The sequence below is a fragment of the Dermacentor andersoni genome, chromosome 1, assembly GCF_023375885.2.
Source record: "Dermacentor andersoni chromosome 1, qqDerAnde1_hic_scaffold, whole genome shotgun sequence".
In the NCBI taxonomy this organism is placed as follows: domain Eukaryota; kingdom Metazoa; phylum Arthropoda; class Arachnida; order Ixodida; family Ixodidae; genus Dermacentor; species Dermacentor andersoni.
In genome coordinates this window covers 122,738,769-122,765,493 of record NC_092814.1, presented here as the reverse complement: position 1 = coordinate 122,765,493, position 26,725 = coordinate 122,738,769, and the positions used below count along the sequence as shown (strand labels likewise).

Genomic DNA, 26,725 nt, shown 5'->3' with positions numbered 1-26,725 from the left:
CTAAAATATTACACCATATTCAGGTTTGAATTCTGTTATTGTTTCGCACTCTTAATATACAAGTCTGAGCAAAATCCTGCGGAATAATTTTGCCAAGAATGTAAGACCTAGTGTGAGAAACTTTAGTGATAGAATGGTGTGACAATATAACCAGCATATACTGCATGTAATATAGCATGGAGTGGCATATAGCATACATATACATAAATATATACGGAACCTCATGGCGACGGCGGCAAAAATTCGCTTGAAGTATCCATATAATAGCTAATGCAATGAAACAAGGTTGAAAGTTGGAAAGGCACCGCCGATGTGGGGATCTCAAAGCCAGAAATCTTAGTAAGGAGTGATTACGGGAAATAGGGAGACGCGCTCATCAAGAACACCAGCCCCGCATATGGGACACGGCTTGTTAGAAAAGCCACTGCATATGGTAACGTTGGGGATTCGGCAGCCGTGAGGCGGAGATATGGTCGTGGAGGCTGTGTTCTGGTAGTTAATATGCGCTCCGCCGTGCGCCCGGCATCAACAACATTTACCCACATGATCTTTCTGCGATTATTTCTATCTGTGATTCCATTTATCCGCATATTTTTTTTGTCAATGTCAAGCATTTGCTTGTACCACGCTGCATTTTCTGTGCAGCACTCAACAAGAACTGTCAGCTCATAGGTGATCCTTTCCTCTGGTAGAAGAGACAGAAAATTGTGGGGAAAAAAAGAATAAGAAAAACTGGCCATAATCGAAGCATGCGCGCATTTCCCCCCAATATCCTCGGCAGTCAAAATCGGCGTGGCGGGTGTTTCAAAGCATTATCGGACAGTCCGAGTGTCTCAAGTGGCTAAAGCAGATGTCTGTTCATCGTTGCTTCCCTTGCATTCCCGGAGGGTGGGGGGTGGGGGGGGGGGGGTACGACAACGACTTGGCCTTCTCCCATCAAGTTTCACTTCGCTAGGCCGGCTGTTGCAGCGACGGTGCCAAGGCTAGCCGCTGCCTCGCTGTACGACCGCCAGTAGTGCGCGATCCCGCTAAGTAAACCGCGGAGCAAGGGCTTGCGGGGCGATGCTAACCGTTTTGCTCTTTCTTTCCTGACAAAAGACCTCCTCTGCACAGGCGAGCGACGCGTGGGTGAGAGCGGCATTGAACCAGCGAATTGAGAGAGGAAGCGGAGTGACCGGAGGGGAGCGAAGAACTGCGAAGCAGACGAGCTCAGGCGGAGTGCATCAGCATGAGTCCGCGGTAAACAAGTAGTCCCACTCGTGTAGCAGACGACGCGACAGCGTTTGCGGGTGCGCATGCGCTTCTCTCTCTCACGCAGTCTTTCCACCTTCTCATGCGATGCCTCGCTGTCCTCTTTCGTGGCATGGCTCTTCATTTTTACGTTAGTTCTGGCAGCGCGGTTTTGGAAGGTTTTGAGCGATTTATGTGCGAGAAGGAACGCACAAGAAGCCGCTCGCGCACTATCGTATGCTGCTTCTTCCTCACGCTGCGCCTCTCCTCTTCTGACCTTGTGTATGATGTCCCAAACTTTGTGCAGACGCCGCTTGTTTGTTTGTTACTTCGTTCTTCACACCTTTCGTCATTCATTCACTCGCCAGCGAAAGCATGGTGGTACGCACAGCTCCTTGGGCATCGCACGAAGGTTTTCTTTGCAAACGCAAACAAGTCTTGCCATGTGAAGTAAATGTATTCGTCTCATCGACGACAAACGCCTGTAAATGATGTTCGATAACTCTAGCACTTAGCTTGTCTGCATACAATGCTTCTAGGTTTTTACCATCCATTTCGGGAAATTGCGTAATTTCCTTTATCTGCAACTTTTTCCATCATGCTTGTCTCCTGCTTGCGAAAGTTGCGATTTCATCGCCGCCGCTACGGTTCGTCACGCGCCACTATTGAACTACACATTTCAGTTATTGTGCACACGTTTCAGAAGGTTTCCGTTAATTATAACTGCCGAACAGTCAGCATCCAAGGTGCGAAAGTTGCAACTCAAACTGTAGAAAACAAAAACGCTCGTGAAGAGCAGACGACGACCCCCGGGGCACGGTGCTCCGGGGTGAGCAGAGCGACGCACGAGCGCAACGAGCGCAGCGGTGCCAGCGCCATCTATGAGGGAATATAAACAGCGGTGGACGTGCCTATTTTCACGTTCAGCGGAGGAGTACGTTGTCAGCGCTGGCGGTATTTGCGAGATTTGGGGCGAAGGGTGGGAGGCATGTCGCACTGTGCTTGATCGGTGCACGTGCACTTCCCACGCTTGTCATGTTAGCGTTATTATTCACTATAATACACAATTCACAAGAACACAGCCGGCTGGTATTTCGGCCGCGCGTGGGTTCAGATGGCGACCTCGTAACGTCGGCCATCCTAGTGGTCGATTTCACTTCGCGGCCAGCATACTCTGCGGCGACTGCAGCAGAGACAAAGGGATTTTCAAGGACTTCCGTGTATGTGTGCAGCAGATATTGATTTTCCGCCTTTTGCGCGCTGCGCGCGTGTAAGGTCGTCCTCGACGCTCGAGCGCAGTCGCGCTAGCAGTCCCAGCGGCTTTGCCAACCACCGCGAGCGACCGCCAGCTGCTCGGTTGGCATGGACTGCTCCGCGCGTGACGTCACGGCGCTTCCGGGCATGCGCACTCGCGCTCGTCCGAGCGAGTGGCAGCCATCCTCTAACAATGGCGTGAATGTGTGGTGTGTGCGTGCGTGTGTGATTGCGTTTTATATGGGTTTCCACGCGAAATCATGTGTTCTATCACGCCCATGACCCAACTAGAAATTGTGGCTGATGTTTACTGCGATGGACAAACGCTTTCCGGAAGGTAAGCTTCCCTTTTTTGCACAGTAAAACGTGCCGATAGCGTGTAGCAAGCCGACAATGTTACCGTGAATGAGGACCTCGCCGATCATATGGAACAAAACGCGATCGGCGCCGCGGTTTTCAGATGCGGTTCGGCAGTTAGTACAGAGCAGAAGACAAGCCAATCCTGTAACTGTTGTGCACGATCGGCCTGTCTTTGTTTCAATTGTCGCGTACTGCAACAGTTGCCGCGGCACCGTTTCGGACAACACCGGAGTACCTGCGGACGCCGTAAATTTGTCATTGCATTAACATAACTTGCAAAAATGTAATATCCTTTCTTTTTACCGCTCTCAACTCATTCTTGCATCACTGTGGTTTTTTTATTTATCTCCTTTAGTACGTGTGTACGTCCCTTGGTGGATTGGTAAAACTTTCCTGTACGTTGTTTTTAGAGCTGCGCTGCTCGGCCGGGCGTGTGCGCCGACCCGCGACGTTTTGAAGTTCGCTGCTGATCGAACTTGTTTTCACACGGAGTTGCTCAGCGATGCCATGTGCGCGATTGTTGCTTTTTCAGTGCAAATATGCTTGTTCCGGTGGTACTGTCAGTTTTGTGTGGGAGCGGTAGTACATCAATAATACTTGCGCGCCCAAGCGATGAAAATTTTGTGACTCTCTAACCGTAATTGTGCCGGCTGTGTTCTGTAACTCGCAGCTTGTAAATGTGGGCTGTAGGGGATATGAAGTACTTTTGATGTGCATAGAAGCGACTTGTGGCATGCTGTGTAGTTCTATCTTCCTGACTTGATGGAAACAATTTCATTTGAAGCGGTGAAGTCCTTTCTTTACTCTCTCTCTTTCATGCATTTTGATGTTGTGAGCCTTTGATTCCTTACTTCACGCTCTGTCACGTCACAACTCGCGCGCGCGGCGCGTTTCGCAAGGTGAGAGCCGCTTTCAACGGCTTGACGCTTGCGTGCAGATGCTGCGTGCCAGACGCGTCGTGTTGATTTCTTCGGGAAACATTTGAAAAGTGAGTTCAGCAGCTGTGCTAGCTCTCTCATGGAGTTGCTCCGGTCTGGTGAGGGACATTACACGTCCCGGTTTTTCTGCACCGTTCAAACCATAGTTTACTGTAGAGTTTACTACTAGTACGAAACTCTACGGTTCAAACTTATTACACGACGTCAATGCCGAGGTACCGCCGTCACACGGGCACTTTGGATCGCTGTCGAAAGCGCTCTCGTGACTTCATGCGCAGAGTTCCAGTATCGCACCTGGCATTAAATGTTTAACAATCTTGTTATCAGTTACGATATTTCGTGACTACCACTTCATGCGCCAGTAACGCGGCTGCATATTAGCGGCGTTAACGGGATAACGCTTGTTCCAGTGAGGTCGTTCGATGCTACATCTATGGAGGAGACGAAGCGTGTATGAGCGTACGTGGAAGGCTGCAGCACAAACCGCAGCCTTTTTGTTTTTCATTTGCAAGAATTCTTAACATGTACTTTTTATAGCTCATCCATCACCCACCGCAGGCGCTGGAATAATTTTTTGCCTTTTTGAGGCCTCCTGCCTGTGTTCAGTCAAGAGGGCATGCTTTGACGACTACAATGCGTCTCGGGGTTGTCGGAGGATGTGAACTTGGCTCATACTGGAGTAATGCAGGAATTGGCGTAGCAACATTTCCTGCAGACTATGTACGGGTAGTTAGTTACCCAGCCATTACTAGGACGGCGAGTAAAGTGTACAGCTGCAAGCGTGCTGGCACACAGCACTGCGTTGCGGTGTTGCAAGCACCCACGAGCGGTTAATGTAGAAGCGCAGTCTGGCTTCACGTGCTTCTGGCCAGGCGTGTCATTTCATTTCAGTGAACTCTTCACTTGTTGCAGCCTGCCAGGCTTTAGTGCGCGCTTCTGTACTTCACATTTGTTTTCCAGTGGCAAGCATTAGTGCATGAGTAAGCGATCTGTAAGTTTTCCGCAAGTAGAAGGCATAGTATAGATTACACCTGAAGGTCTTGAAATGGAATCTGGATACCTTCTCAGCTGTAAACAGCCAGCGGCAGCCACATAAAATCTTTTTTTTTTTGCATTGCATAACATTAACCTGCACATTTCATTACACTAGTTATTTGGGACACAGCCACTGCCCAACTGAATGTTTTCTGAAGTTTCGGTTATTCATTTCTATTGGTACTGACATCACATGCTGGAGAAGGCTAGGTGAAAGGGTGAAGACAGGCCTTGCACTCTCACGCAGTATTATTCTGCTTAAATTGTCTTCTTTTTAAATATGGCTACTATCCCTCGAGATATAAGTGCACAATAGCGGGGGGGATAGACCATGTTTACTTTCCCACAAGTTGTTCACATCTCAAATTTGAGATTTCCTGTCCAATGTGTATGGCTTTCCATGCATGACGAATGGTGCATATATATTGAGATTTATGACCGCTTTAAATACTGGACTAGCCTAAATTTATTAGGATATTGTTCTGATATGCTATGAAGATCTGCCATGTTGTCTTTGTCATTTCGTTATGCCTTTGGCACAGTTAAAAGAGCAATCCTTTTGTTTTTCATAACCTTTTATCTATTGAATTAGCCATGGTAGCAGCCCTTCATTATGCAGAATTGGGCTATCTGAAGCTTAGCCTAAAGTTTTTGTTGGGAGATGTTTTTTCCTCTGAATTCATGCCAAGTGCATAATTTTTGTGAGATCAGCAGTGCAGATGTCTGTCAGTACTCCAATAGTATATTTTATTGCATGCATTAAACCCAGATGTTCTCTTGCCCGAAAAAAAGGATGGTAATTTGTTTCACGTATGCTCCAAGCTGAACTCACAAACAGTGATGTAGGTTTTAAAGGTTCAGCATTCGACCTGTGACTTTAGAATGTCTGCACATGTTTTGTGGAATTTCATTGGCTAAGTAGCAGGCACAAATTTAAGGTTAGAAGCTACAGCAACATCACTTGAGCATGGGATGTTTAATGCCAATGTATACTTACAATGTGATTGCATAGGCACCTGCTGCATTTGATGAACTTAAAAGATGTCCTTCAATGATTTTGCGTCTGGTTGTCACCATTCTTTTAAAGCTTAGTATTATTATACAGTGAAATGATAACAGGAAGTCATGCAATAACCATGCCAAATTAGTAGTAGGTAAATGTCAATGGGAAATTCGAGCCCAGCCTAGGAGCCCATAAGGCAAAAGCTGCAGGTTAATTGCCCATGCTGCTGCTTGGTGATCTTTTTGTTCCCATTCCGATGTCAATAACCTTGAGGGAACTGTTATGACTGCCCAGAAAAATGATCTTTCAATCCTGTAAACCATGCTGTCCTGCTGATAACATTTTGCCATGATTCCTTCATCCTTGAAGGCTGGATGCTGCTGTGCTAGAGGTTCCTATGTTCACATTGATTCATTTGAAATTATGGGGTTTTACATGCCAAAACCACGATATGATTATGAGGCACGCTTTAGTAGGGGGCTCCTGAAATTTGGACCACCTGAGGGTTTTTAACGTGCGCCTAAGTTAAGCACACAGGTATTCTCGCATTTCGATGGGGTCTTGCATTTTGCTCCCATCGAAATGCAGCTGCACTGGTCCGGATTCGATCCTGCGACCTTGTGCTTAGCAGCGCAACACCATAGCCATTAAGCAACCATGGCAGGTGCATTGATTCATATAAAACACAATGTAGGAAGTGTACTTAATAAAATTAAATCACCTTTTATTACCATTTCTTTGATGGAGGCTCCTGGGTAGAAATGTACTGTAAGAAACTTACTTCAGTTGCTTCTGTATAGCTATTTCATTAATTACTTCATATTTACTATAGTGAGCTTTTAAGAAAAATTGATATTTTAATAAAGCTCTCACAAGCATGTATTCTGCACACGTATTCAGCAAAACACTTTTTTGTGTGACCGTGTAATGCTAGACCAGTGTGAGTGGCAATGAGTGGCCATAAAACATGAGAGGAGGAAAAAATAAGTGCAGCTGTGAGTGACTGTCATTTCTGTTGCGGTATTACTACGAGCTGATGATTCACTGTGATGGCACAGCGACTGTGGCCTCTTGATGCTGAGAATGATGGCACATGTTTCTTTTTGTAATTCCTCATTCTCAAAAGGCTGAAGTGCAAAAATGCTTGTGTTTGAAGGTTTTGGTGCACATTGAAAAAAACATCACTTGGCCAAAAACAATCTGGAGCTCTTTACTGGGGCACCCCTCTTATGGTTATGCAACTTTCAGACATAACTTAGACTCTAGATTTGTGTTTGTGACCATTCTGTGTATGTGCTTCACGCAGTGATGCCGGAGGCATGTCGGGCCTGGGCTGGCAAAGCGGGGGTGGCCCCGTGAGCCAGCAGCAGCAGCTGTCAGTAGTGACCACGGTGTGGGGAGTGACATCCACCACGCAGAGCGCAGCGCCCTACGCGCCTGGGCCCCCCCAGGCTAAGGGGGGCCCGTATGCCCCTTCTGGCTACCCATCAGGATCACCTCTAGGCCCCAACAAGGGTTACTCACCCGTGCCACCTTCCCGACAGCCTCCCAATGCATATGCTGGGTGAGATTCTCTTGTCATGCACTTTTTATGCTAGGAGGCTCTAAAACTTTCAAGGCTGTCAACAAGGCTCAGCTTTAGCCATCACCAAGTTTTGTATGTATTACGGTGATGCTCTATGTCACTTAATTGTACGTGGCTACTGTAACAATTTTATTCCAATTCTATTGCTTTTCACCTGTAGTCACTCATCTGAGCTGTTACATTATCACTAGGATCGGCTTGTCTTGAGCGGTGAACGATAAAAAAGGAATAATGTTGAGCGAAATGAATCCTTAAGTTATATTAGCCCTGTTACATTAGAAACGTTAAGGACTTGTATTTTAACTAAATGAGTTGTGCGGATATTGCAAGATGAAGATTCTCAAAAGAGAAAAATGACACCCACCTGAAAGTGGCTTTGTACTACTTTAAGGTCAATGCCACATTTTGTGGCCATGTGGTTTATTGAAATGTATTCCACCTATATAATTCAGGTGCCTTAGTATTTTTCTTTAATACAGGTGGTTTACTTTTAGTCATTCTTTTGGAATGTACAATCTTATTTCAGTTTACTGTTGTTTCTTGCAGGATAGATGTTTTGTTAGCTTATTTTCGCCCTTATTGTTTATCACTGCCAATATGTTTGTGGCCATGCACAATAGCTGTGGTTGCATATTATCTTCATATAAGGTCTCATTACTTGCCGGTTGGTTGTGCACTCCTGAATTGTTTTTTTTCTTTTTGTGCACATACAAGCCATATTGGTGAAGGCAATAGTAGTTATTGCTTGTTGCTCTTCCTTGATCTGAAATTCTAGCTTGGCAAGTTACAGTGAGGTGCTAGGACATTGCAGGCTAAGAAAGGTGCCTGGTCATTTCATCTATGCCTTGTTACTCTAGCCAGTAGCTTGTTTTGTCATCTTCTGAGATAATGTTAACAGTGTGCTTTGGTGGTGTTCAGATATTAGAGCTCAAAAACAGAAATGAAAGGCTGAACTATATACAAGAATACAGGATGTATACACCTTGCAAGCGGCATGCCATCTGTTTCAGTGCAAAGGTGTTTTAAAAACAGTACATAATGTATAATTGCATAATGTTCTAACCAACAAGCAGGTATTAGGAAGTGCATGTTAGGCACAGTCGCAGTTTTGTAAGCGACGCTGGTTAATGTGTGAAGTATGCCATCTGGGCACCAATCATCAGGGAATTCCATGATGATTGATGCTCTTAGGACATCTTGCTTGCTTATTGCCTGCTATGTTTTGTTTGCTTAGGTATGGCCAGAATCCTGCAGGCATGGCTGGTGGCATGCCTGGTGCCATGGGAGCTGCTGGACATGGCACAGCAGGTGAATTCCAGACAGGTCCGTCAGCCCTCAGCACAGCAGCCCTGGTGGCTGCGGCCACTGCTACAGCTACAGCTACAGCAAGTGTGGTTGCTCTCCAGGAGCAACGGCAGCAGGAAGTCATGGGTGGACAGTATGGACAGGTACACACTCATTGATATTTGCAGTGCTGTGATGTTTAGCTATAGAAATAAAAGCTATACTTTGTGGTAACTTGTCTCCAAAGCACAAATAAAAAGATGCACGTGCAAAATAGACATTTTATCTACAGTGCCCAACTGTCAACCCTGTAATAGCTTTAGGGACTGTGTATGCAGAACACTTAATGATCTTGCTTCTTGATGTTGTTCTAATATAGAACTCAAAAGAAGGAGACGTGTCCTGCTTATGTCTTAAATAACTCAACCTATTTTTCTTTCACTGTCTAGAATTACCAATGCTTCCTCCTCACAGTGTGAATTATGCTTTGCTCCTTTTTCCTCTAGATGGGGGGCCACCAGCAGTTTCCGGGCGCAGGCTATGGGGTGCCTCCTCAGAGGGGTCCTCCGCATGGTGCTGCAGCCGCTGGCCAGATGGGAGGTCTGATGGGACCAACTATGGGGCCCCTGGGGGCAGCCTCCAAACTTGGTGGGGCGGGTGGGCCTCTTTACAACCAGCAACAGCAGCCACCACCCCGCGGCAGACCCTACCCAAGCCCCCAGCAGTACCTGGCACATAAGCGACACCAGCAGCAGCAACAGCAGCAGCAGCAACAGCAACAGCAGTACCCAGCAGGGCCTATGCAGGGGGGTTACATGGGCGCTCCACAACAGCAGTATGGGCCCCAGTACCCAGGGGCAGCCGGTGGGCCATTTCCCAAGCAGCAGGGAGCTGGCTACGGGGGAGGCACCCCTGCCTCTCAAGGAGCCCTGGCAGCCTACCACCAGGGGTCTCCCCTGCGAGGTCGACCCCCTGGCCAAGGCATGCCCACTCCAGCTGCCTACCCAGGCACTGCACAGGGAGGCCAGTACTACCAGCAGCCCATGGGTCCGCAGGCGCAGTATGAGCAGCAGTTTATGCAGGGTGGCCAGTATGCACCGCATGGCTTCCAGGTGCGACCTTCCTTCCATTTCATCTCTTTCCCACTGGTAGAGTGGTGCCAACATATTTGAAAGTGATCCTCATAACAGAACTTCTTTGCTAATATGTTTGACCACAATATTTTGTTTGCATCAATGGCTTCTGCAGTAACGCTTATGGAAAAGTGGATCTTCATTTTTATTGCCGTTCATGTAATTAGTGCCATGGGCACAGACACAAGTTCTGTTTCGGCAGTTAGAGTTTTGTACTAAAGGGCCCCTGAACCACCCTGAGCTTGAAATTTAGCCACATAGTGCCTGATGTGTACCAGTATACTTTAAACATCTAGCTGCAAGAATTTTTTGAAATGGTGCAGTAATAGTGTTGATTGAATGAGTACGTAGCGGTTGCCATTTCTTGCTACCCTTCCCCCTCGTGCCCTCTCCCCCTTGCCGCTTACTTAGCTAACTCTGCGTAGTACAGTGAGAGCTATGGGTTGCGTTGGCACATCAGAGGAAAAGCGGCTCCCTTGTCCACCCCTCATTGCCCTCCGCGTGAAGCTGACTTCAGTGGAAGCTTCTTAAAAGGTTCAGTGGCTCACAATGGGCGAGACTCCTGACATTATTGAGGCACAGTTGGCTTGTTCATATTGGCACTGTCGTTCCTTAATGACTGACCAATCGACAGCTTTTTTCCCTGGCGACATCAGCTGCAGCACCCTGTTCACATTATGATGTGCGAAGGAGGCACCGGAAATCCAGGAGAGGAGCATAGGATTGTTTTTTGAATTTTTGGCATTCCTACTGAACACATAGCACTGCTGCATTCGCAAGACATCATATAATGGTCACGGCATTCCCTATCCGATAAGTACGTTTGTTTGAAATGTATAAAAAAATTTCGAAGATTGTTTAGGGGCCCTGAAATTTACATGCAGCTGTTATAGGAGACGTGTACTTAATCAACTTGCTAGTCACCCAGCTCAAAACTACACTGGCTCTCTGTTATGCATAGCTTGATGTAATGACATAATGCATAATTTGCACTAGTATGTAAGTATGACACCCTGACATGCTTTCTTTATGTTCTACTGACAGCAGCGGAGCATGAACTACCAGCACTCGCCCATTCCTGGCAACCCCACTCCACCACTGACCCCAGCATCGGGCATGCCCCCATACCTGTCTCCAAGCCAGGACACAAAGCCTGTGTTCCCTGATATCAAGCCTCCTCTGCCCATTCAGAGTGAGTTGTGTTTGAGTATGATATAAAGTTTTTCATGCTGTCGTGTTTAAGCTTATAAAGTTCCCAAAATATGAACACCAGAAAATTAACGGACGTAAACAATAGGTGTTCAGTGAACATTCTGCATTGGGGGAACACCTGTTGAAATGAATAAATATGGTCTGTCTCATAAATTTTACATCAGTTATTTGAACCTCCCATTTATTAGACCATGCTCAAAAGCCCTGAGGGCACAAATGCATATTAAACATTCTATTTGATTCAAGTGCCACATAATTCAAACTAGTTTTGCATGTTCATTAAGGTTTGAATTAACAGATGTGGTCTGGATTCAATGCATAAATATAAAAACACCAAATTTCACCTTTCTCTCCCCCCCCCCCTCACCTGGTAGTATACCAGTCAGCATTTGTCCTGCTGTTGAACTTTGCTGTTGCTATGGTGCAGCCTTCTTTGTGCTGTGATTAGAGGACCTAAGGTCAAAAATGGAACCTGGTTGATGTTTGATAAAGGGCATCAATTGCCGAATGTGTCAAACCACATGCATGCTGTACTTGTAGGCTCCTCTCTGTCCTGTGAATTTTTTGTCTCGTTTGCCATCATGTTGCTTGATCTGTCTAGCACACTGCACCCTGCATGCATATTTTGCAGCTGATGCCTGCTCTTGCTGCGACTAGATCAAAGTCAATTGAATGCATTACTCCTTTCTTGTCTGCAGAGGATGACGAGTTGCGCCTCACATTCCCTGTGAAAGATGGCATCATCCTGGCGCCCTTCCGGCTGGAGCATAACCTTGCAGTCAGTAACCACGTGTTCCACCTGAAGCCCTCGGTGCACGAGACACTCGTCTGGCGCTCTGACTTGGAGCTGCAGCTCAAGTGCTTCCACCATGAGGATCGCCAGATGCACACCAATTGGCCTGCTTCAGTACAGGTTGGTGTCCTGCGGCATTTGTATATATTTTGTGGTTCTGTTACACTCGACTCTCGTTACAACGGACCCTGATAATCCGACAAAATACATCCGTTTTACCTGAAGTCCATAATATTCAAAATGCCTCACTTCTGAAATTTTTGTCGTTATGTCCAACAACTTTATGACAAAAAGTGAGTGACGAACGTCCGAAGGAAAAAAAACAAAAAAGGGTCGCAGTTTCGCTTGAAAAGTGAACCATCAATTGCGATAGCAAAGCAAGATAAACGTAGCAGCAGCAGCGAGTGAATTTACCTTTGTGCTGTCTCTCTCTTCAGCGCAAACTGAACGTCGAAAGCACAATTTATACGAAGCTACTGGCACTGGGCGCACTTTGTCCACATCGCAGATCACTATAAAGATACGGTGGTCGCACCGCAAGCAGCAGCCGGTGGAGTAGCACCCCTCTCTCTCGCTTCCCCCTCGTGCCTCGAGCGCAAAAGAAGATGCCGTGTTTCCGCCCCGCCTTCCTCCCTTGAGTGTGCGATATTGAGCCATGATTGTTGGCTGACCCACGCAAGTTAGTTGTCAGCCTGTGTCGATAAGGCAAAGTATGTTTTATATGCCTGATTTTGAAAAAAATTGCCGCTAATTTGGCCCGCTGTTGCCCATAGTCCATTGTACCGTGGTCCGTTAAAAGTGAACTTCGTTGCATTAATAAAATACAGTCGACTGAATTTTCGGACGCCCAAATTTTCGTATATGCCTGATATTTCGTACGTCTTCGCGGCACCACCACGAGCCCCATAGAATCAATGTATAAGGGCATCTGAAGTTTCGGACGCTCGAACCCCCCGCCGTCCAATTTTCCGGACTTTTTGACGGACTGAAGGTCTTTTGGCTCCTCGCGCAGCGCCCTTGAGAAGGGAATCCACTTGCAGCTGAAGCATATCACCGCTTTGAACCACAACTAGCCGAATCTAGTCTTCACACACCGATTTGGTCTGGCCACGCTGGCTATGTTCATCGCCGCACTTCCGCCTCCGGCGGAGTTTCCGGAGCGGCGCCATTTTGTTTGTTTGCGCAGGCCATGTTTTGGCTAGCGTGGTGTGTGGTTGTCTGTTGTGTCAAGTGTGCTCTGCGACGCTAGGCCTAGGTGCTTCGACGCTCGTCAGCGAACTCCACTGTTCGCAACTTGAGGATTTCGCTTGCCTTCGATGGCGCCCACTCCGTCTTCGTCGTCCTCGCCGATGGCATCGAAGCGCGGAAAGCAGTACCGTCGGACGACGTGATCAACGACCTCCGCTCTGCTGGGGTTTCCATACCCGCGGAAATAACTTTTGAACAGTTTGTTGACGCTGACAACGAGCTTGGCTTACGCGCAGAACTGACTGACGAGGAAATAGTCCGTCAGGTTGCGGGGGATTCAGAAGACTCCGATGTTGAAAATGAGGAGCCAATGCCTGCGCCACCTACAAGCGCCGAGTTGACGCGAGCACTGTTGACTTTCATCGGTGTACAGTGCTGACATGACCCTTGCTCAGATCGAAGCGAATATGATCGCATGCAACCGGAACGCCGTCAAAACAACAATCAAGTTCTTCAAGACACTGCAGCAATAACACCGGCTGCCCGATGATGCACATGTACATAATAAACCGGCAGTCGGCTGCATACAGAGTTTTTGAATGCCTCTTTTTATAGCCACTTCACTGATGCTGTGGCAGGGTTTCGGAAGCCTGTTACTTCGCCCTTTACCTCTAGATGTAAGAAAAAAATAAAAAGGGTGCGTTTTTTTGCATGCATTCATTTTTTCGGACTGCCTGAATTTTCGGACGCTTTTACTTTCCCTAGAGGGTCCGAAAAATCGGTCGTTGACTGTACTGTATTTACTCAATTCTAACATGCCCTCGATTGTAACGTGCACCCATTTGCCGTGAGCTAAATAACAGAAAAGTCCTTTACAGTACTGCGCACCTCATTCTTTCATACAGAAATATAACTTTCTCTCATTTGGAAAAAACAAAGATTTACTCCCAATGCACTAAAGTTGCGATAAATAAAAAGTCGCAGCTTCGCCCAAAAGGCGAAGCATAGATTATGATAGCAAATTAGTAGAGAGCTATACGAAAAGTAAGGATAGTAGTTTTATCGGCCGTATAAACTTTTAAACATTCGCTTACTAACTAAGTTAACAAGCATGGTGGCACGCGCAAGCAAACATGGAAGGGCTCACTCAATGACTGCAGAAACTCTATCAAAACGCTGGAGTGAGGAAATACGGCAGCAGGAGCGAGCGGATTGACATTTGTGCGGCCTCTTGCTTCAACGCGAACTAAGCGACGAGAACGCAGCGCAGTGCGCAGACTCTGTCTCCAATCGCAGATCGCTTTCAAGATAGAAGCCGCGCAGCTGCGTGCTACGTAGCAGCCGCTTGAGTCACTGTATATGCCTCCTGCAGAGATATGGCTCCCTGCCGGAGCCATATACAGCAACTCTAGCAGCCGCTGGTGTAGAACGCCTCTCCTGTTTGCGCTAGTCCCGCACGCAACTTTCTGGAACTCCGAACGCCTGTGATAGGCCCCGATTTGTAGTAATGGAGGATGGACTACTATAACGCCACAGCATAGAATTCTTGACATGCACCAAATTTTTCAAAGAACAGGCTTTTGAATGAAGACTAAATTGAATGGTTTCATTTTTCAAAGCCAGGCATTCTGTGTCACAGTTTGTTGAACAAAGAATACTTAAACTTAAAGGTAGTGGCAGGCTGGCAACTTATGATATTAATTGCAATGTCTTTCGTCCCCAAGATGTATATGCATTTTTATTCTACTAAGCTTGTCAGTACCACTTTTTGAATGCATGATAATCTATGTAGCCAGTCTTCAGTGCATAATTGGTGTCACATTCATTGGGCCTGATATTTGCAGAAAACCAAACATGTTGAAAGTCTTGTTATGTTAAGCAAGGAGTATTAAGACTTACTTAGTCTAAGAAAATGTGATAGGAAATGTCATGTGCCTATAGCTTTAATTTAAGCCATAGTGTTTGTGTAATTGGTGATCAGAAAAGCCATCTTTGTTGCCTGATTATTTAAGTATGTTTTTGTGCCCTGCCTGTGCTCAGCTTTATAAATGGTTGTGTAGACTTTCAGAGCTTCATTTGTGATGCTTTCCTGTGGGAGAACAGCCATTATTAGAACTGCTCTAGAAATGCTCGTGAGCATTCATGAGCCCAATGAGCAGGTCACAACGGCTTTGCTGAAGCCGACAAAAGCCATCACCTGAGCACATTCAGAGCATTTCTGGGCACACTTGTTCACCCACTGGAAAAGCTCATGGGAATGTGTACCTGTTATGGTGGCTGATTGACTATTGTTCTGGCTGCCTGATGGCTACATACCAGAGGGACTGGAATGAAAAAGTTCAAGTTATACTGTTCTTTATTGGAACTTTATTGAAAATATTTGGCCAAAATTAATCTGGTGCCCCATGTGAATATGGCACCTCTTGTAGTTGAGATGTAGGTTTGGGGTGTAAAACTAGACAGTTACTAACTTTCAGAGTTCATGATACACCTTTGGAGTGCAGTATCATCTTTAATTTGAGAAAAAATACATTTATAAAATTTTGTACTGTTAAAATGCCATGGTGACTCAGCATAAACCCAACCAACTGCTTTTTATTGCTGTAGTATGAGAGTCTAGTTGAACATTTGCTAGTTAGGTCTAGTTAAAAAATGCCACGTTGACTCAGAAATAGCGCACCACCTGGCACGAGAACTGACGGGCCGAGCAGGTGACATGCAACAAATAGGGAACGGAGAGAGACCGGATGACTAGCTTTAATGAGATCACCAAACACTACAAATTGGGAAGGGCCCATTTCCCCCCGGCACACTCCTCGCTGAGTAGGCAAGTGTCCACATGGCGCCTCTTAGAAACAGATACATATCCGAACCCGATGGCCTACCACCACTACTACCTGGACCTTTACATGGATATATGTAGATTCTGTCAAGAAAGGGTGGACCTACAACATATGGTTTGGGCTTGTCCTCGGAACACCCACACAGAATAAAATAAACAAGACCAGAAAGCAGTGGGAGACCACATTGCTCAGCTGTGTGCATCAGCTAAATGTGCATCAATATAGGCAACAGGGTACAAATATCAAAACATCTTTTAGTAAGAATGGAGCTCAGTGAGCTGTGTGCAGTTTTTGCAGACTGAACCCGTGAGATGAGGCAGGGATGAGAAAAAAATTTTAAACTAAGGCTTTGCATTTAGTGGTGCATAGAATAAGTGAGGAAAGCAATGGGTTTGTTCAGTCAAGTGGTGCAAAACTTGTTGATAAGGGAGTGTCTCTTGTGGCCTTTCAGCTTGCATGGATGACGGTAATGTCAGCTCCTATTCATGCTGCAGAAAGATGCACCTCATACTTTACTGTATCTCTTGGTAGTTCCCCCTGCCAATGAAACAAATTGATTTGCTCTTTTCAGTGTTAGTACAACAGTGCAGAGGTGCCACGTATATGAAACTGTTGCACAACGTTGACTTTTATGCGATTATGCGTTAGTACATTTTTTTCTTGGTGGGCTGAGCACTCACATTAATAGTCGAGACGGGGGTTTGAATGGTTCTGAATTTCTTGTATTTCATGTTTAATAATGACTTTTCTAATGCAGGTGTCTGTCAATGCCACTCCATTGAGCATTGACAGGGGCGAGAGCAAGACTTCACATCGGCCATTGTATCTCAAAGAAGTCTGTCAAGCAGGCCGCAACACTGTGCAGATCACTGTTACAGCCTGCTGTTGTGTGAGTCTCATTTCATCCAACCACTTCAACACTTGATTTTTGTACTTCCTTGTACATATCGGCTGACCTCACTGGTCTGTGCAAGGAGTGCAGCAGTTCAATGCCATTACATTGCTTTAGGATGCATGTTGTTGTTACGCTACTAGTCGATTTACACTACGAAACTGAAGCTTATCTTCTGTTTTCCTTGTGTAATTACTAAAATTTTCCATTTCTGATATTGGTGGCCCTCATGAGGTTTTTCAATGCTATTGCCATTTGGGCCATAGTGTGACACGCTGACTGATTTTGCAGACTGCAAATGCTTTTACATGCTTGATTGTTGTAATGTTTTCAAGGAACCATTATTCGTCGCCAAGCAACTTGGAGGACAGCAGCAACAGTTTTTAAGCTATAGCACCTGTTTCCTGACTGTTCAAACTTGATTTATGGTGGCCATATTGTTGCTCTATGTCATCCTGCTGCTGTTGCTGTTAAGCCTTTTTGTATCGCTCGGTAGCTGGAATGAGGTGTTCTAGCCACTCTATACGTTCTGTTTCCTAGTAGTATATCAAAGCCATCCACTGCAGTTTGATGGCCAGCCTTGCTACACACAGCTCTGATTAACTTTGAGGAGTCAATGCATTCATAGTCGTAATATAGTGCTGGTGCATTGTACCTCATGTAGTATTCAGTATATCTTTCATATGACATAACATGCAATGACATTTAGTATTACATGTATGACATGTAGTATTCAGTATTTCTTTTATATGAAAGGGGCACTATCGTACAATGTGTGTGTGTGTTAACTTACATCAGTATGAACCTTCTGCCTTTAACCCTTTCAGGGTTGATTTTTTTCGCCATATGCGACCGCCCAGGGTCGACTTTTTTTGTTGCAGATTTAAATTCTTCAAAGGGACCTATTTCGAAAGAAGAAATTATCGTAATCTTTCTGGGGTGACCGTAAAGTGAGAAAAATATATTTGGCGTTGGTATAGATGTACTGTTTATTCATGAATAACAACAATAAAAAAAGGAAATAAACTTATGCAGAAGTCTAGGTGGGGCGATGAAATTAGGAAATTCCCGGGCGCTAGTTGGAATCGGTTGGTGCAGGAATAAGAATGAAAAAATTTGATGCACTGTTATACGCATAGTTCAAGGCTTACAAAATGCGCACACGAGAATATTTTGCAAGTCTCAAATGTTCCTGCTCTTACCCTAATATTTATGTCCATAGCATAATCGAACTGCGTAGGTGAGCGCACTCAAGGAAACTGTGCAGTTGTGTGCCCGTCAAAAAAGCAAAACATGTGACAAACTTCCGCTAATCTTCATCTTATCACCAACCAGAGGCAGAATTTCGCCGACCAGAAGCGTACTACATGAATTTAATAAGTGATAACCCAAACGCACTGCCATTCCTTGCCTGTTGCGGTGCCAAGTGAGCTTCATGTTTTGCTCTGGCGGCATTGTAGGCATAGTATTCCAGTGTTTCCAAAGATCTCGATTTCATTTCGGTTTCCTGCTGGCGTCTTAAAACTCTACTCAATAAGAAAAAGACAACATGTGTCTCGGGCTGGGTTACTTGGGCTCCACCAGCCGGACGTGAGTCGTGATCTTGTGTTTCTTGCCAAGTGGCCACGTCAACACTTCCCGCTCGAAAAAGCTCCTGACAAAAGCCAAATTTGAGTAGTGTAAAAAAAGTTTGCCCAAGCCACAAAAACGACAACGCAGCTCTCGGGCCGCTCAGGCCCCACCGGCTCAACGCATGTGGGCAGTCTTCTGCTGCAACGATACGTGCAGCATTTTCTAGATGTCAACTACACTTGAGTCTGTCAAATTTTTGAGTGACTTTGGATCGTATGTCTTCCCAGTTAGTACATGTTTTCTTGCATTTTTTTTTTGTCGGAAACGTATGAATGAGGTTTTACTGTATCTATGCCATTGCTACCTTGGATCAGGCTTCATGATGAATTGTAACATCAGTGATGACATGCTGGCTGAGGCACAGCTGGCCTTGAAATACAAAACAAAAGCTGTTTCTAGGAGAACCTTGGCCAGAAAACTGTAGCCGGAGGAGCAATCCAGATGTATCAGCTGATGTAACTGTGTAAGGTTAAAAATAATATGTTCTTCTTTTTACTTCCACCTCAAAAACTGAAAAATGAATTGGTTTTTCTTGTGATGCTTTTGTATGCTGCCACTTAATTGTGCACACTTTTTCACTGTAACTGTGAACTCTAGAAGTAATCAGTAGCTTTACATGATTTGTGTGCAGTCTTCTATGCAGCAGTCACCGTCCTGGAATTGATCTTTTAGTAAGTGTGTTAGCAATGCAACAACTTTCTAATGGAGCATAGTGCTTTCGTGTTTCTTGGTTTAAAAGTTTTTGGTTGATCGGCAGCCCGACGTCTCTTTATGGTGGTGCTCTTGCAGTCTCACCTATTCCTGCTGCAACTGGTGCACCGGCCAACAGTGCGATCAGTGCTGCAGGGTTTGCTGCGCAAGAGGCTTCTACCAGCTGAACACAGCATCGGCAAGATCAAGCGCAACTTCTCAGTGGGCCCATCCCCTCAAGGCCCAAACACCGGCCCCGGTCAAAACCCGTCTGGAGGTGCAGGACCTGCTGAGGATGGTGTTGAGCAGACTGCCATTAAGGTGCAGCTGAAGTGTCCTATCACATTCAAGCGCATCACATTACCTGCACGAGGCCAGGAATGCAAGCACATTCAGGTTGGTGGCCGATGCTTTACTTCTATCTACGGTGAGCAGAGGGGTGGTGAGTGTGTTGTTTACAAGCTACATTAAGCTTGATATACTCGACATACAATTGAACCTAGGTTTAATGAAAATATAGAAGAAAAAAAAAACTTCGAGATAAAAAAATTTTAAATGAGAGCTTTCACCTCCAGCACAAATAATTTTATATGTTTCTAAGACCTTTAAAAAATTTGGCCATAAATTACACGGTTATGCCTATCTTGTTCCTGAGGCTACATAGATTGAGCCCAGGCTCAATCCATGTAGCTTCAGAAACTAGATGGGCATAACTAAAAGAAGAGCTGTTGCCTTGCTAGTGTGATGCCTTTTATGTTTAGTTTGGGATGATATCTTGTGTTGCCAAGGCTGTCACTTTAGGTGAAGCAAGCCATTGCACATGGCTTGCTTCATGCACATTGTCATGCACAGCTTGTGCTGGTAATGACAGGTCATGGGGAGTGCGTCATAAGACTGGTTACCAGTCTCAATGTCATTCACGCACACACAATATATATACCGTATTTACTCGATTCTAGTGCGCCCTCGATTGTAACATGCACCCGTTTTCCGTGACCAAAAAGTAAAAAAAGTGAAAACCTCGATTGTAATGCGCACCCGTTTTCCATGACCAAAAAAAAAAAGAGTACAATACCACGCACCTCGTACTTTCATATAGAAATACTACTTTCTCTCACTTGGAAAAAACAGCAGTATGAGCACCAATATGCCTAATACGTGTGCCGACAGGCCTGCAGAGCGTTGTTGAATGCGCCTGTGGCGGATTGAGTCCTTAAGGGCAGTAAATGACATGCATTTATTTATTCCAACTGGCCGATTTTTCGGACATTTTCGCAACCCTTAGAAAGTTCTAAAAATAAGATGTGGACTGTGCAACTAAGAAGATGCTTCAAATGGTCCGTGGGGCGAACCAGTGGCAGAAGGAGGACAAGTACAGAAAGGACCTACCCATTGAGGAATGAACGGGAAAGGAAGCGTGCAGCCGCCAATATGAAGGAGCTTGAGCTCAAAAGACAAAGTGTTGGCTGATGCCGAGATGCAGGTGTGCCTCATCCAAACCAAAATAAACTCTTTAAAGCAGTGAAACACAACACTGCGCGGGCTGAGAGTATGTCAGGACAGTTGAGGTTGACTTGCAAGCTGATGAGAGAGAACCTCAATTGCGACAAAGTTGGGGCCTCCTACCACTGAGCTTGCTATCAGTTGATAGAAATAGCTCATATTCGAAAATATTTGCTTCTGTATGCATCTCCTTTTTATTTGGATTTGAGAATGTCCGACTCGATTTGCAAATTACTTTAAAGAGATTTTATTTGCTGTGCATTTTACTAACCCCTCCCTTCTATTCTCTTTTTAAATAATATAAACACTACTCCTTAGTATTCAAACTTGATTAAGTCATTTTTAAAAAAAGATTTTCGTATGCTTACTAGAGGGTGACAGCATTGGGCGACATGGTTTCAGCCCGTCTTGACATAAAACATAGTTCTTCGTCACTCAGGGAATTTTGCAAAGGCACTCAGGGAAAACCTGGAAAACTCAGGGAATTTGGAAATGTCAGCTTGGTAGACACCCTGTACATTGCTGACATTGTACCGAGCAGAAGTGAAATTGGGCACAATGAGGAAAGCTATGACGGTCCTTTGCCCACATCCTCCGTAGTGATCGGTGTGCTTGCACTAGTCCGGTGCTTCTGCGCGAATGCAGAAGGTTGCGACCTCAGCTGCTCCGACTCCTTAGACAATGTGGGGAAGTGCGTGCATTGCAGGCAGCGAAATTGCCCAAGCAGAAGAAAATGCAGGGCTATTTCATGCGAAACTAAGCTAGTTTCATCAATAAAGTGATTTTATAAATGGTATGTGCTTTTATGACATCCATTTATTTAGTTGGCTTATATCGAATTATGCTCTATATCCAACTGATGGGCGTTTTTTTTAGAGTTCGATATAGCCGGGCTCGACTGTATTATCAAACATTTCAGGATGAGTATCTATGATTGTTTTACTATGAGAATATTGCTCATTTGCACAATTGATCGCATCATTCTTGTGAGATTGTTCAAGTGGTTGCTATTTATGAGCCTGAGCTCAAACCATCATTACGAGTAATAAATGTGCAGTTCAATCAAAACCATCAGTTCGATGTTTAGCTAAAGCTTTTGATAGTTGCATGTTCCATGGGAGTTGAATTAACTGAAGTGGACTGTAATGCATCGCAAATACTAGACCCTTTGTGAATGGGAGTAAACTATGTGCGTGATGTTGCACTTCAAAGTTTAATTTGAAGAGAAATTGGACCATGTCTTTTGGAGTTGGTTGTTATTAGAAGTCCTTTGCAGACCGGAGAAATTGGTTTTTTGTGTCTCAGTTCTGCTGTTGCCTTTATGAACATGCGTGTCAGTGCACATTGAAAGAGAAACAAATGCATTCAGTGTCATCTTTGCGGCATAACCTGTGCATAAAGTTACATCGTTAGTTTCCAAATTGTCCTTGTTGCCATGGTGCTCACAGCCTGCACAGCCCTTGGTGATAAGAGGAAGCTTCTGCCTGGGCTCGACTCCGATGTCGCTTATGCAAATACATTTAATATGCAGAAACACTTTTCTGAAAGAAACCTCAGGGCCAATTTTAATGAAATTTGTGGCATTTGAGAGAGAAAGTAAAATTCTAATGACTTTAGAAAGTGGAATTTTGGTTTAGGGCCTGAATTTCTTTAATAAAGATTGCTGAAATTGCCAAGCTAAAAAAAATAAAAATAATTAGTAGTACAGAGTTTACGAACTTGTAGCTCTGCACCAAAAATAGTTATCACAGCTCTGTAAACTTCATCCACTAATGTGGACACATTCGGTGTATTAACAGCTTAGATGGATTTGTTACAATGTATACATGAGTTTTGCAGGAGTCCTATTCATAAATTAGTAATGTGTTTCACAGGGGTGTATAATATATTAACTTTGTCCACTTTAGATGTATTATTCAGCGCAGTTTTCAGAATTGTGATAACATTTTTTATCGCTGAGCTACAGAGTTGTAAACTTGATAGTTTTGTTTTTCTAAATTTTGCACTTTTAAAAAATTTTTATTAAAAAAGTCGGTCCAAATAAAAAGAGCCACTTTCAACAGTCACTAGATTTTAGCTTTTTTCTTTTAAATGCAACAAACCATAAATTCAGTGCATTGGTTGCCAAGAAAAATGTTTTCTCATTTCTCATGTATTTAGATAGGAGGCTAAAGCTTTCTCATTAGGTTTGTTGACAGAAAGCTGTGTTGGTCATTTGTATAAGCAAAAAGAAAAACATTGCCTTTAAGTGACCTGGAAGTGTCTTGTTGTTTTAATAAGTAGTTAGTGCATAAACATGATTGTGTAAATGTTCAACAAAGTTGAGCAGAGGCTAAGTAAAAGGTTAAATACTGCAAGGGTAGTTTGTTAAGTGTCTTTGTCACTACATCATGACATACATTTCAGTAATGCGGTGGCAATAATTAAATGACTTCAACTTGTGATCAGTCTCTCGTTACATTTCTTGAGTGCTTGCATAGTGTGTGTGTGTGTGCATGTTTTTTTGGGGGCGACAGTCGCCTCTATAGAAAAATATTTCTCATTTTAGTATTACTTTTACTTGATGAAATTCTTGATATAGCATGTTTAGTACTTGTTATGCCAGCATGTGTAACCAGTGAAATATTTGGTTAGGCATGCACATGTAGACCATTTTGGTGTCATATTTTCTTTTTCGTTTTGAAATGGTGTCTAAAATTTTGCTTATTATGCACTGCAGTGCTTTGACCTGGAATCTTACCTGCAACTGAACTGTGAACGAGGGTCATGGCGGTGCCCAGTGTGCAGGTAAGGTTTACTGATGTTTCCTGCTGATTACACTTTCAGTTTTCAAGAACACTCCAGCATTTAAAAAAATAAGAGAGATTGTACTTTTCCGAAGGGTGGTTGCACAGGCACCACTGCAACCCGCCCACAGTCACGGTAACACGCCCCTCTGGCTGCAATACCCTTAGACAAGGTTTTTCCTAATCAGCACAAGCTTAAAGGTTCTTTATTGTGCCATTGCTTTGTGCGTCAGTGTTGCCAGGTAACTACTTTCTCCATGCTTAAACATGACTAGAGGGAATGGGGAAAAAAGAAATTATGGTCGACGCTTGTTACAACGGACCCTGATAATCCAACGAAAAACGCCTGTTTCATCCGACGTCCGTATTATCTGAAACACCTCACTTCCGAAACTTTCGTCGTGATGTCTAACAACTTTATCGCAAAGAGTGAGAGACGAACGTCCAAAGTAAAAAAAATGAACAAGAAAAGTCGCAGTTTTGCCCGAAAATCGAAGCATCAATTGCAATAGCAAATTAAGCAAGATAAGCGCAGCAGCAACGAGCGAATTGACCTTCGTGCTGTCTCTCCCTTCAACGTGAACTAACCGTCGTGTAAGCACAGCGCATACAAAGCTGCTGGCACTGGGCGCAGTTTGTCCGCATCGCAGATCGCTTTGAAGATGAGGCCCGTGCGGGCATGCACTTTGTTCACATTGCAGATCGCTTTTAAGATATGGCACCCGTGCCGTAAGCAGCAACCGCCGGAGTAGAACCCCCCTCTCTCTCTCGCCCCTCCCCGCTCCCCGCCTCTGTGCCTCGTGCGCGAAAGAAGAGACGGTGTGTTTCTGCCCCGCCTTCCTACCTGGCATGCGTCATATTGAGCTGCGATCGTTGGCTGACCCTCTCAAGTCAGTTGTCAGCCCGTGTTGACATGGCAAAAGTACGTTTTATATTCCTAATTTTTAAAAAAATTGCAGCTAGTTTCGTCCGCTGTAGCTAGTAGTCCATTGTAATGCAGTCCATTAAAAGTGAACTTCGTTTCATTAATAAAATAGGTAGAACAAACCAAGGCTGAAATATGGTTCGTTATGTCCGAAAGTCTGTTGTACGCGGGTCCATTGTGACGAGCGTAGACTGTACTTGAATGATGCTGTGTTGATGTACTGCACTTAGCTGATTCTAATGCAGGCCTATTTTTCCCCGAGATAATGGGTCCGTTCATTGCCTACACGTTAGATACAAAACCAAATGCATGTTCATGGCGTTGGCAACAATCTACCATCAGAACCCGCTGCAGCGGCTTAGTGGCTTTGGCGTTGCACCACTACGCACGAGGTCACGGAATCAAATCCCCGCGGCGGTGGCTGTATTTTGATGGGGACGAAATGCAAAAAAAATTGTGTACCATGCATGGGGTGCACGTTAAGGAACACCAGGCTTTCGAAGTTGATCCGCAGTCCCTCACGGCAGTGTGCCTCGTAATCGGATCTTAGTTTTGGCTCATAATGCCCCAGAATTTAATTAATCTACCACAGAGCCAATCTCATTATGATTGTCATCTCAAGGTAGTAAGAGAACTTTTTATGTATCATATTTATTTCAATGTAGCTCGACCTTTTTTTTCCAGAAATGTTTCCCATAATTAGCTATCAACCCATATTTGGCGCCAAAAAATCTCGACCTATATTCGTGATCAAAGCTAGCAAAAGTAATGAGTTAACGGAGTTCCAATATGCAACAGAGCCGCCGCTGGAGCCGTGAGGGCCAAGGCCGCAAACCAAAATGCCCTGCCATGCATGCCGTTACCATATGAAGCCGCAGTCACGCAAATCACTAGTCACCTTATTTGCTCTATTCTAATGTGCACTGATTGTAATGCGCACCCGTACACTACTCTGCACCCATACAGTACAGCACTAACTAAATTAACAAGCATGGTGTCACACTCACATAAGCAAACCTGAACATATCTCACTCAATGACTGAAGAAACTCGCTGTCAAAATGCTGGAGTGAGGAAGCGCACAGCAGCAGCTGCCTTTCGCTTCAGTGCGGGCTATAAGTGGCGAAAACAGCATGCGGTGGACTCTGTCCCTGTCGCAGATCGCTTTCAAGATAGGGCCGTGGCAATCTTATTGCCCAAGTGGATCGTTCAAAATACGTCCTGCTTCGGTCCACTGTGTTGCTTTGCTGGTAAAAACCACCTCCTTCTGTTTGCACCAGTCCCGCATGCAAGTTTCGGGTACTCTGAACGCCCGTGATGAGGCCCGATTTCTGTTGTCTCCGCAAACATGATCACTTCCCTTTTAAATGCGGCATCATGATGAACTCGGCACTTCATGCTGATAGAGCAAACACAGAAAACAGGAAGGCAGACGGTGGACTAATACCTAAGCACTCGTACTACAGCACATGGAGGCAGCTACGGCAGTTAGGTTTGAAATGCATACGAGGTGGCCATTTTGAAGTGCCGTTGGCGATATGGTAAGGCAGGTTTAGGGCCGTACTCGATTCTAACGTGCTAATTCTAATGGGTCAACCTATATTCAACAAATTTCTTTTTATTTCTTGGCGAGCACAACATATAGGGGTTGACCTATTTTCGAGTAAATACGGTAGTTTGGGAGCAGTGACATGCCATTTTCATCATAAAGCTTATTCAAAAGAAAATCTAGTCGGATCAAAGCCACATCATGCGTTTTTGGTGCTTTGGAGACCGCCGGATCATCAACCGGCGAATGATGAATTAAGTGTTGGCCAACGCCTGCATCTAAATCCCATGATATTCATGATGGTTGCAAAGTCATTCAAGAAACAATGTTCTTATGGTCCTCAGTGCCATCCACTGCAAAGAGCTGTCTGACAGTAATGACAATAGAAATTAGGTGTGACTGAATTTCTGTTGTGGGAAGGTAAATTCTCCACGCTTCATTTTTTGTAACTGGGAGTTAGGGGCTTGTTACATTTTGCATAATTTCCTTACTTTGAACTCGGGAGTGTAGCATGTGTCTTTTGTAATACAACAGAACATCAGCTCACGTCTCTTGGGAGCAGAGAGAATATTTGAATGATAGAAATGACAGGTTTTTACTACACCTTTACTTCATGAACATTCTATTGGATCCTTCTTTTCTTTTTTTTATTTTCTTTTTCCTTTTTTTAAAATAAAATGTGACTGGAAGCAACAGTTCTCCTCAGCTCATCCAATTGATACTACATGTGCAAACACTCATGAGAGTCCAAACAGTAGAACCCCTCTAATATGTTTTCCATGGGACTGCAAGCATTATGTTAAAATCATGCGCACATGCTGTTATGTAATAAAATATATTATGCATGGTTTAGCCTGTAAAGTAGTTACAGTACCCAGCCTTTAATTTGGA

At 44.7% G+C, this 26,725-nt stretch overlaps 1 protein-coding gene across 6 annotated transcripts in view; it reads left to right on the top strand.

The window, feature by feature from the left end:
• Window positions 1-26,725, top strand: part of tna (Zinc finger MIZ domain-containing protein tonalli) — a 310,995-nt gene that overhangs the window by 267,647 nt on the left and 16,623 nt on the right. For 3 of the 6 annotated variants that reach the window (XM_050193826.3, XM_055061980.2, XM_050193823.3), the window contains 8 exons: window positions 7,127-7,384; window positions 8,640-8,853; window positions 9,196-9,801; window positions 10,867-11,014; window positions 11,733-11,947; window positions 16,616-16,747; window positions 19,172-19,468; window positions 23,295-23,362. In XM_050193826.3, the coding sequence (XP_050049783.2) occupies window positions 7,127-7,384; window positions 8,640-8,853; window positions 9,196-9,801; window positions 10,867-11,014; window positions 11,733-11,947; window positions 16,616-16,747; window positions 19,172-19,468; window positions 23,295-23,362 (1,938 nt within the window). Of the gene's footprint in view, window positions 1-2,650; window positions 2,822-3,748; window positions 3,833-7,126; window positions 7,385-8,639; window positions 8,854-9,195; window positions 9,802-10,866; window positions 11,015-11,732; window positions 11,948-16,615; window positions 16,748-19,171; window positions 19,469-23,294; window positions 23,363-26,725 lie in introns of those variants that run through there. The other 3 variants (XM_050193825.3, XM_055061981.2, XM_050193824.3) reach the window with 3 other exon arrangements.